This window comes from Phaethon aethereus (assembly GCF_964289735.1).
Source record: "Phaethon aethereus genome assembly, chromosome: 1".
In the NCBI taxonomy this organism is placed as follows: Eukaryota; Metazoa; Chordata; class Aves; order Phaethontiformes; family Phaethontidae; genus Phaethon; species Phaethon aethereus.
Genome location: NC_138575.1, coordinates 202,850,882 through 202,862,862, shown reverse-complemented (window position 1 = coordinate 202,862,862; position 11,981 = coordinate 202,850,882). Strand labels below are relative to the sequence as shown.

Sequence of the window (11,981 nt, the reverse complement as noted above, 5' to 3'; positions counted from 1 at the left end):
GCATGTTGAGGAGGTATGGAGGGCTATTTGTTAGTTGCATACTAGAATAGGAGGATCTAAAGCCAAATAAGGGGGAAATAGAAAAAGTAGGACTTGCATCCCTCAGGAATATATTCAGAAGGAAGATATGCTCTGACTTAAACAATGGTGTTAAAAAGTGTCTCTTCACATGGACTTTCTGACAGAGGGATTCCCATGAAAGAGCCATCCCTCTAGCTTCCTCACTGTCACTTATCTTTAAAGGTGCACAGCATTGCCAGTGGCCAGATGCCACTTTAGTGTGCTACAAATCCCTATGTCCTTATCATGTTTAAAGGGTTCCATTGTCATTAACACAATGTAAAACTTAAGGTGACATTTAAACTTTTACATTAAAATGCATATTTACAAAATTTTCAGCCTTCCTTTAATTATCTTCTTTAGTGCCACTTTTCGTCTTCCATCCAAGCCTCCACACAGATGACAACCCCTGTTCCACGCGTAGGCAAACCTTTAGCAGTGTATGGTTTGGCTGGTGCAGAGACCAACTGCATTCAAGAAGTATGTAGACAGAACAGTCAGGCAGGTGTTTTTAAGATCAGAAGAATCAGATTTGCATGGTGAGGTACAAAGAAAGAAGATAAAAAATAGACACCAAGCCTTATGAAATGATAAAATGATCTTGTAAGTTAAGGAGATAATATATTATCTTAGGCTGAACCTGAGCTGCTGCTCACAAAGAAAAATGGACCTTTTTCAGATCAGTATTGATCCAAAACAGTGTTTTACCCCATGCAATTTCTAATTCAAGCATCTGTTTTGAAGTACCGAAGAGGATCACTCTTACCATAACTGTACATCCAAACACAATTTAGGGGAGGGACCCCTAAACTGCGGTACACGTCTGCAGTCATAAACAAGCCACGCTGAAGTGGTACACAGCTCGGCAGTGCTGATAGCAGTTCTGTCCACACAGTCAGCCTCCAAAAAGAGCTACAAATGTTTTCAGTTCAGCTTGTTGTGGCACTGCATGGTGTGTCAATAAAAAGAACTGTGCTTGACATGCCGGTGCGCTACAGAAGATGGCACTAAAGATATTTAAATGCTGAGAAAGGGTACTGCTACCTCAGGAGGCACAGTTCGAAGTGAGGACTAAAGTCTTTTCTTCTCTAGCTGTTTTCTACATGGATGAACCGAAACACTTTAGAACTCATTAACTAGTAAATAAAATGGTAATAAAAAGACTGAGGTAGTGATTTCATCTCATACTACGTAGTAATTATTACTGTCCAAATTAGTGATTAGTGTTCTGTTCTGTTAGACACTACTGACGAGCACGTCAAAGAACACAGCATATTAACAAATAAGAACTGGTGACAAGAAGAATTATTCTTATTTCCACTTCGTAGGAAGAGTTATTATGACTTCTAGTTTGTAGGAATGGAGGCACAGGAAGACTTAATGACTTGTCCTAGGTTATACAGTTCTGAGAATGGCACTGAGATCCTAGGCTGATATTTTACCCACCAGAACAAGGTTCCTCTTGAAAGTTCTTTGGGAACTGTGGGAAATCTCCTAATATAACAAAAACATCAGACTGCTCTGGGATATGTAGCAGTGAGATGCTTTCAGGTCATCTTCAGGAAAGCAAAAGCTCCATGTGAGATGTAGCAGAGGAAGAGCTATAACTGTACAAGCCAGGCATCTCTTAGGAGGAAGAATAAAAAAATAAAGACACAGGACATGCCAAATCCTAAGAGGAATGATGCTTTTTATCATCCTGTCATGCTTTTTTCCCTACACTACCGGCAGAAATGAAAATATTGATACTTGAAATACATTCATGCCTGCCACAAGCCTGGCAGAAAGCTAACTGATATGAAAACAAATTAAAATGCAGAGTTCAAATAGTTCTCTGATGAGTTAAATCAACTTATACAAAGGTTGAGAGATTGTGTCGGGGCAAGGGAGAAGATGGCCAGTAGGTGAGAAGTGGGGCCAGCAGAGAAGAGTAGAGAGCAGGGAAGGGTACAGCAGCAAAAGAGGGAAAAGGCAGTAAGACTTTTGCCTTTCTAGTAGCAGTGACTTATGAAAATACAGCCAGAGGCTGTGGTTTGAAATTACAGTGTGTGTAGCAGCAAATACAATTTAACATGTTGCCATTCCTCCACCCCTTCTGCTCACTCCCTGCAGCTCTTCTTGCCCAACACCATGGCCTACTGCCCCACAGTGACGTCAGCATAAAAGTTCATGTGGCCTTCCTGTAAGCCAGATCAAGGAACTGACCCAGCTCAAAAACAATCCAGCAAGGGAAAACACTGGTTTCTTCATCAGCTAAAACAGTCAGCCAATCCAGTGCTGAGCGCAGCTGTGCAAACAACTGTGTTGGCCCAGTAAAGGTCCCGGAGTGGAGGCGCTGTGTTGAATGGGGCGGGAGAGAGACACAGACAAGATAAGAATGAACAGGGAGGGATGACATTGATGTTACTGGCCTAGACTGGTACTACCAGTGAACAATTCATGGTGCCAAACCACAACCAAAGCTCCTAACAAGGATGTATTCATTATATTCAATATAAGAGTAAATACGGTATGTTTTACCAGCAATATACCTTGCTGACATGCATGATGGATTTGTAAAGTCCTCAAATACTGGCTACCTTCCACAGAAAGGAACAGCAATAGGTATCTTGCTTTGAAATAGAAAAAAAGCTCATGTATAGGAAAATTTCTCTACAGAATTCGAACTGCTGCACAACGTGATGGTCTGCCATTGAAATGAAAGAAATCAGTAACACAAAATGGCATGCTGTTGCTGTGAAACTTCTGCATGCAGACCAGGAGTCAGTGAAATCCACCAATGTTTGCGTACATAGTCAACTGGGCAGCAAAACTGAAAATTGATCTGGGTTTCAGTCTTCCTCCTGTTGGGAGGAATGCCTATTTTGTGAGACACAAAACTGAGACAGAAAGAGCTTTTTACCCACTGTGCTGAGGAGAAAAAAAAAAAAATCCATTACCAACTTCATTTATATTAATTAGAGTCATAGAATCACAGATAGTTTGGGTTGGAGAAGACCTGTAAAGGTCATCTAGTCCAACCCCCCTGCAATGAACGGGGACATCTTCAACTCAGTCAGGTCACTCAGACCTTGAATGTTGCCAGGGATGGAGCATCTACCACCTCTCTAGGCAACCTGTGCCAGTGGTTCACAACCCTCACTGTGAAAAATTTCTTCCTTAGATCGAGTCTGAATCTACCCTCTTTTAGTTTAAAACCATTACCCCTTGTCCTATCGCAAGAGGCCCTGCTAAAAAGTCTGTCCCCATCTTTCTTATCAACCCCCAGGTATCCCTGGAGCCTTCACTTCTCCCTGCTGAACAAGCCCAGCTCTCTCAGCCTGTCCTCAGAGGAAAGGCGTTCCACCCCTCTGATTATCTTTGTGGCCCTCCTCTGGACCCGCTCCAATGGGTCCATGTTCTTTCCTGTGCTGAGGGCTCCAGAGCTGAATGCAGGACTCCAGCTGGGGTCTCCCCAGAGCAGAATCACCTCCTTCGACCTGCTGTCCATGCTTCTTTGGATGCAGCCCAGGAGACGGTTGGCCTTCTGGGATGCGAGCACACATTGCCAGCTCATGTCCAGCTTTTCATCCACCAGTACCTCCGAGTCCTTCCCAGCAGGGCTGCTCTCAATCCCTTCATCCCCCAGCCTGTATTGATACTGGGGGTTGCCCTGACCCAGGTGCAGGACCCTGCCCTTGGCCTTGTTGAACCTCAGGAGGTTCACATGGGCCCATTCCTCAAGCTTGTCCAGGTCTCTCTGGATGGCATCCCGTCCCTTGGGGGTGTCAACTGCACCATTCAGCTTGGTGTCATTGGCAAACTTGCTGAGGGTTCTCTGGATCCCACTGTCTATGTGTCATGATTTAGCCCCAGCCAGCAATTAGGCACCACACAGCCACTTGCCCACCTCCCTTGCCAGGTGGGACAGGGGAGAGAATCGGGAAAAAAATTTGTGGATTGATGGAAAAACAATTTAATAAGACAGCAAAAGAAGAGGAAACAACAACAATGATGATGATGATGATAATAATGCTGATAGAGGAATATATAAGAACAAGTGATGCACAGTGCAGCAATTGCTCGCCACCCAGTCAGTGATCAATAGCCTGTCTCCCAGCAGTAACTTCCACCCCCTGGCCAACTCCAGTTTATATACTGAGTATGATGTTATACGACAGGGAATATCTCTTTGGCCAGTTTGGGTCAGCTGTCCTGGCTATGCCCCCTCCCAGCTTCTCGTGCTCCTGCCTGCTGGCAGAGCATGGGAATCTGAAAAGTCCTTGGCTTAGAATAATCACTACAACTACTTAGCAACAACCAAGAACATTAGTGTTAACATTATTCTCATACCAAATCCAAAACACAGCACTATACCAGCTATCAGGAAGAAAAAACAACTCTATCCCAGCCAAAACCAGGACACTATGTCATTGGTGAAGTTACAATAGAGTACTGGTCCCAATACAGACCCCTGAGGGACACCACTTGTCACCGATCTCCACCTGGACATTGAGCCATTGACCACTACCCTCTGGATGCAACCATCCAACCAGTTCCTCATCCACCCAACAGTCCATCCATCAAATCCATATCTCTCCAATTTAGAGAGAAGGATGTTGAGGGGGACCATGTCAGAGGCCTTACAGAAGCCCAGACAGACAACATCATTGGTAGCTCTTCCCTTGTCCACTGACGTGGTCATTCCATCCTAGAAGGCCACTAAGTTGGTCAGGCAGGACTTTCCCTTGGTGAAGCCATGCCGGCTGTCTCCAGTCACCTCCCTGCCCTCCATGTGCCTTAGCATAGCTTCTAGGAGGATCTGCTCCATGATCATCCCAGGCATAGAGATGAGGCTGACCGGTCAGTAGTTCCCAGGGTTCTCCTTGCTATCCTCTTTTAAAAATGGGTGCAATGTTTCTCTTTTTCCGATGACCAGGGCCTTCACCTGATTGCCAGGACTTTTCAAATATCATGGAGAATGGCTTGGCTATAATAAATTGCACTTGACAAAGCGTATGAGGTAGCATGGTGAGTAAATAAAATTGTAATTTATTTACTGGTCCCAGTATGGACCCCTGAGGGACACCACTCATCCCTGAGTAATGATCTACTGCAAACTCCAGCTCTCCTCTACAAAACTGTTCTTTGGTTCAGAACAGGTCTCCATCCTACAGTTCTGCAAGTGCTTAGTGTTTCACAATAGGAGCATTTAGTCCTTCCTAACTTCTCAAACCGCTTTTGTTAAACCATTTCTCCTGGTGATAAAGATCTTACTGAATTCTAAGCCTATCTTCCCATGTACCTGCAGCTCCTCCCAGCTGCATACAGTTTATCCCATTTGGTGGATCCTTACACTCTGACAATGAGTCATTAATAACTATTTTACTGCTATACACAAAAGCTTTTATCATGTCATAGGCAGAAATTAATCCTGACAAACCCATGTTGCAATGCCTCAGTCTTCTATCAGATAACAGGGAGATAATGGTTTGGTCAGTTTGTTCCTCTGTGTCTGTGTGCACATGTGTGTGGGTAAGTGTTTCAGTTGTTTTTTTTTATTTGTGCTGGAGAGGTTGTGGAAGCTATTTAAACTCTATATTAAACTCTATATTAAACTCTGTATTAAACTCTATATTCAGTCCATGGAAAGGATGCAACACCTAGGGCAGGGACATGACTAACCATAAGCAGACATTACACTAATGATGCAACATACAATAGGTTTGAAATCTTTACCACACGATAATTATAAAATATTTTTTTCTGGCACCTGTTGCAATTACCTTAACAAACAACACTTGATTAAACTGTTCTGTTCCCGGCGAACAAGACACAGTTACCATCTTCACCTTTCAGTTGGGGAAACTCAGAAACAATGAGATTCAGGGTTAACGCTGTGTACCAGGACTGCTATGACACTTTAAAATCAAGTGAAAAAACTCTTGAGACAAAAGAAACATTGATAGTTGGATACCAAACAGATAGCAAGTTTTCCAGTCACACCATCAAAAGAATGTGCAACATTCCTGCTAATGGGTGGATCACTTAGAGATGTGGGAGGGATTTTTATGTGTTGTCTTAAAGATTGACCCTCAGTAGAAAATTATCTGCAAAACACTCTTAAACCAAATTTCAGGATCCCTCTTAAACAGTTTTAAAACTGCTATTGTCTTTCCCAGCTGACAAGTCTGTATCACCATAATTGCCAAGACAATGGAAAAGATATACCTTGCCTAAGCACGTAAACCTTTCCAGCACAGCTTGTCCACTGAAAAATGTCACCTGCTTTAGTCCAGTGTGGCTGCATTCACACGCTACTGTATTTATTATACTGTGCCGGTCCATGAGTAAAATATCACTCCTTTACCAGAAAGACTTAAGTAGCCATCTAGCTACCTGGTAGTATTCTTGGAGAGAATATTTTTTAGCACATGGCTTATTCAAATACAATCAATTAAGCACAGACCAGGTGGATGCAAAATAATCATTGAGTTATTGGCAATGATTTAATGGGCAGAAAAAGGGAGAAGCTATGTGCAACTATCTGGCAAATCCTGAGGTTGATTCTATGGTAGTACTGGGGGACCAACCATAGCAGGGGCAAGCTATGCTCTCAAAGGAGGGAAGTTGGAGATGTGACTTGTTTCCTCAGCTAGGCCTGCCGATTAAAGCCTAATGCATTTCCAAACCCGGGTTATAAAGACTTTTTTTGGTGGCTAGGAAGGCTTAGAGAGAAAACACTCAGGTCAGAGCTGGGCCAACTTTACAGAAGAGGAATATATTCTGTGAAATAAAATTACAATGACAATCTGGGTTGGTCAAATGGGGGAAAAAAGAATATGCACCTCCTGAACTATCTTGAAGATCATTACCTTAGCTCATTAAGTTCGTGAGTCTTAGCTCATTAAGCCTCAGATAGTTACCATTACTCTTGCCACTGCCTACAAACAGGTTCAAATGACTGTTTAGATAATAAGATGGTGAAAATCCAAAGAAACCTGTAATTAACACCTAGGGTACTGGCTGTCCTGAATATCAGAACAGGTGACCACAAAATACACTGCAATTCTTTTGTGTGTGTTTTTGTTGCCTGATAAAACACATTAGCCTAAGTTGCAGGGGAGGGAATTATGATTAGGGAAAAAAAGAGATTCATTTTCACCAAGTTCAGTTTGTAGTAAAGTGCTCTTAGCTGTTGCTTATTTGCTGCAGTACACTTTTTACAAAATAAAGCAACTTTTAACAGTGTCGCTATTTTGAATTGAACCTCCATGGTACAGGAGTGTTCTTCTCTGTATGGACAGAGGTTTAGATTTTAAATAGGTTTAGGACAGAGGTTTAGATATTTAAATTTGAGGTTTAGATTCGATATTAGGAAAAATTTCTTCACTGAGAGAGTGGTCAAGCATTGGAACAGGCTGCCCAGGGATGTGGTGGAGTCACCATCACTGAAAGTGTTCAAAAAACGTGTGGACGTGGTGTTTTGGGACATGGTTTAGGGGGCATGGTGGTGTTGGGTTAACAGTTGGACTTGATGATCTCGAAGGTCCTTTCCAACCTTAATGATTTTGTGATTCTGTGACTGTATCATTTGTCTTTTATATTCTTGCTGTCAGATAGGAAATAACACAGTACATTGGCTCATGATAACTGTAAAACATCCAAAGGGGTTTTTTAATTTTTGTCTGAGAAAACCCTTAATAAAGGTACTTTTATATCCAGAAATCATAAATACAGATTTATACTTCTGATTTCCTTCTAAATCAGTCTTTCTCCCATGGGATTTAGGTTTTTTTTTTTCTCTAGCCGGGTCTGTGAGTGAAGTTTGCTTCCCCCCCCACCTGCCCCGACAAATATGTTTGTAATTTTGGTTTCAATGTTTTGGATGAAAGTTTAGCTTGACGAAGTCAATGGTGATTTCTCCTGGTGATTTCAATCATGGTATAATCCTAGCCAGTCCCATTCCTACACTTCCCAGTTCTGATACCACATTATTTGACATTTTATAGCCTGGCTACACTGGACAGTGAGGAATCAGCCTCTTTCAGTCATGACTTCAGATTTGCTGCTTCACTTTTCAACACTCTCACAGCCTTCATTCTGACAAGAACCTAAGAACCAAGTGCCAAAAATGAAGACACTTCTAGTGTATTTCAGGAAAGAGTACACACAGCATTGTAGTTTAATCTATATGAAATCCATTTGCAGGAAGTCAACCATGCAATGTAACACATGTAGAAATAGGTGCAATTCCTATGTTCCTATGAAGTGTCTGAACTTTTTTCCTACAAAGCAGCTATTTAGTCAAATTTAGTATACATAAAAAAGAAACCTCAGACAGTAAGTTTGTCCTGGTAGAGCTATTATCACCTGATGCTGCAGTTCTGGATCAAAGCCCTCTCTTAGCCACTTCCAGACACTTTCCCTATTTCTATCTTTTTTCCCCTGTGTGATAATCTCGTTGCCAAACTGCTAGCTGAAGATGACCTCATAGTGTTAGTGTTACCAGTGTTGGTGTGTCTCATTCAAAGTTCCAGTTAAACTCAAAGGCAAACTGGGAAAACAAACTTTCTCCCCTGTGGAACTGGTTAAGGAATTTATCACCAGCCTTTTCCAGCTGAAGTTCTGCTGATACAAGGCTGACTTAGGCAGCACATTTGATTTCTAGTAGGGGTCACATATGTGACCTTCCACTATCAGCTCATGAAGTCTGCAGGATAACAGGCAATGCAAGTAATTGAAAAACCAACCTGCAGCAGAAGGCTATAATCCTTACAAGTAGCCCTTGGCTATTGAATGTAGTATTAGTGCATACACTTTCCATTATGGCAAACAGATTTTCATTGGATACATGAGATAATACATGGAATGTACAAACAATACAGAAAACAGACACCACAAGAGTGCTTTAATTATCGTTTCAGAACACACATAAAAATCCTGTTGTTACAAAAGAAATGTAATACTAGAGCACTGGGAGTGTAGATAGTTTGTTTTCTTTGTACTTGTACATGGAACAATGCAGGAACTTTACCAAGCACAAACCTGATATGTGCCAAGCTTTGTTCTTTAGAGTTGAATTAAGGATGTTTTCACAGTCCAAGTTTCCAGTTCAGCTCATTACTAATGACTGTCTTTTTGTTCATGCTTCTGAGGATGGTGTTTTTATGTTTTTCTTGCTCCCCTCTTAGATGACAGATTTCCTTCTGCAGTCAAGTTGTCACACTGGATGTAGCTCACAAGCAACTGGAGCCTGCATAAGCTCCACTTCCAGTGCACAGTGAGGGGTGATGCGTCTTAACTAATGCACCTTTGTTTACTCCAACAGTGAAAAACTTAAATGCACAGTAAGAGATGGATGCAAATAGAGAAGCTGAGATAGCACTCATTCATTTTGGGGAAAAGCCAGTTATTAAAGCTAAGGAGAAGAAATAACCAGTTTTCTAGAAAGGGGTTCAATGGGCAGTCACTTGGGAGATAAACTGTGGTGTTTTATGTGCTGGTGTAGCTGCCTACGACAGGCATAAAACATGTTTTGAGACTAGTTTGGAGAGACAACACCAGACTGACTCACATAGTTCTTCAAGTTAGTAACATAGAATTCATAGCTCAGCAATGTGAACTTTAAGGAAAATACCAAGTTTCTCCTCATTTCTGATTGAGTCCCTTTGCTATTTTAGCCCTGCAAGCTGTCTGTAATTCCCGCTAGACCTACTGTAAGAAGAGGAAGGGTGATTCAGTCTCACAGTGTGGAATGTCAAAGAGATTGGGAGTGGTTTGATAGACACACTTGAAATGTTCCTCAGAGAGGGAGAAAGTTTTATGAAGAAAAGCTGTGCAGGTAGGTAGGTAGGTGCAATCTACTGCATGTCATGCCGTAAGTGTTGAAGCACTTCTTTTGGATAACAGACAGAGTGAAACAAAGCAATTTTTCTTGGCTTTTACTGAAAAAGAAAAACCTTTTAAAGGTACACAGCTGAAGGAGGCACAGTCAGATGGTAAAACGTCTCTTCATCAAATAACATCTACTGTACTGAGATTCTTTACAAAGTGTGGGGGAAAACAAGAGAAGGAGGATGAGAGTTGTGCTGGTCCCACCTTCTCAAAGGTGACAATCCTTTTTTTCACCTGACCAAGAGAATGAAAAAAACAAACTTCACTCCTCCCACTGCTGCAGCCCCTGTGAGTGGAGGGAGGCAGCACTGACCTAATGACATTCACAAGCAGTTGAGACTGGCCACCCCCAAGTCTGTAGGAGATGCTCCTCAGTGCAGGTGAGGAGGTAAAAAGATAAAAACCATTGCTGGTGCCCAGCAGAGCTGGTAAATTGCATTGCCATGGACTATCTGTGTTCCTAGGCCCTTTCCTTGCTCTCCAAAATACTTGAGAGAGAATAGGATACCTGCTATAAACACAATCACCTCCCTGTCTTCTCTTTCACAAGCCATAAGTTCCCCTTAAAAAACCTTTACCCCTCTTTTGACCAAAACCCTTTGTTACTGGCTCGCCTCTGAAGATGACACAGTGTTTGGGATTCCTGGCTCTCCTTTGGGCACTGGAGCCTTCTCTGGGCCTTTCCACTCCCACGTTTTGAAAAGTGATTCTGCCCCAGCAGCAGGCATACTTGGAAAAGCTGCTGCCAGAAGGCTGCTCTTTCTCTTTGGGGATGCAGGAATACTGAATTAGCTCATGATCTTTAAAACCTGCCTCAGCAGCAGCTTCCCAGAGAGGCTATCATTTCTAAAACATGAATGAACTTTGATTTTTATCTTTTTCCTCAAGTGATAAAATATTGCTGATTGTTTTCTGACACCTAAGAAAGTTTGAGGGAAATGGGGAAACGAGGAAATCCTGAAACTGGGGAATTATTTTAAAACTGTTTTCCTGGATTCTTTCATGCAAATTTTTATCACTAGGTAACACAACTCAGCCAGATTCAACATCATGCAGATCCCAGACACAGCAAGCATGAAAATAGTAAATGTGGTTTTCTCAGTGGGCCGAGACACAAAACAATCCACTGTGTTGGGGCAGGGCCATGCATTGCATTTCACCAAGCGAGGCATCTGGTAGCCATCGTACATGTAATAGAACACATACATGAAGACTGCTTCAAAGACAATCCTGAAGAAGATGCTGCTGGTGTACGTCCACCACAGGGGGCCCCGAATGTGAATTTTTTCATTTTTCAGCTCTTCAATATCAATTTTCTCACCATTTCTGAACCGCCTTTTCTTCTCGTGCCTGGTATAAGCTACGTGCATGGCCACCAGCAGCGCAGGTGTAGAAACAAAAATCAGCTGCAGGGCCCAGAGTCTGATGTGAGAGATGGGGAAAAAGTGATCATAGCAAACATTTCTGCACCCAGGCTGAAGTGTGTTGCAGACAAAATCTTGTTGTTCATCTCCCCAGACTCTCTCTGCAGCCACAACCAGGATCATGATACGGAAGATGAACAGGACTGTGAGCCATATCTTCCCGATACTGGTGGAGTGTTTATTTACGCCTCCTAAAACGGCCTGCAGAGTTCCCCAGTCCATCTTCTTTTCTGTGTCCTTTTACCTGCAGGATGACATAATATACCAAATGGTCAGTTTTCACAGGGTGAAGAATCAGCTCTAGACCTTCTACTAACAAGAGGACTTCCTAGCACACACTCAAGAGTCATAGGCAAATGCAAGTCACTTTCATTAATGTCACCCATATGTTTATGGATGCAAACAGCTTAGCTCTCTCCTTCCATGTATTTATGATGGGACAAACATACCTTGATATATTTCTTGACAAGCCTTTGGGCTGGAAAAGTTACATCTTCACACACATTTCCTCTGTGCATCCTCTACGCCTTCCTTCCCTTTCTTGAGATATCTGCCTTTCTGTGGTTGATTCTCGTCAGTGTTTTGCCTCTAAGTGTATTTCCCAAAGCAACAGAAATTATT

The 11,981-nt window shown here is 42.4% G+C and overlaps 1 protein-coding gene across 1 annotated transcript; it reads right to left on the bottom strand.

The window, feature by feature from the left end:
• Nucleotides 1-10,907: 10,907 nt before the first annotated feature.
• LOC309403895 (gap junction beta-2 protein-like) lies at nt 10,908-11,582 on the bottom strand (the record flags this gene model as incomplete). The annotated part of the gene is made up of 1 exon (XM_081998184.1): nt 10,908-11,582. The coding sequence occupies one exon, from the start codon at nt 11,580-11,582 to the stop codon at nt 10,908-10,910; it is 675 nt and encodes a 224-aa protein (XP_081854310.1).
• Between the last annotated feature and the right edge of the window lie 399 nt (nt 11,583-11,981).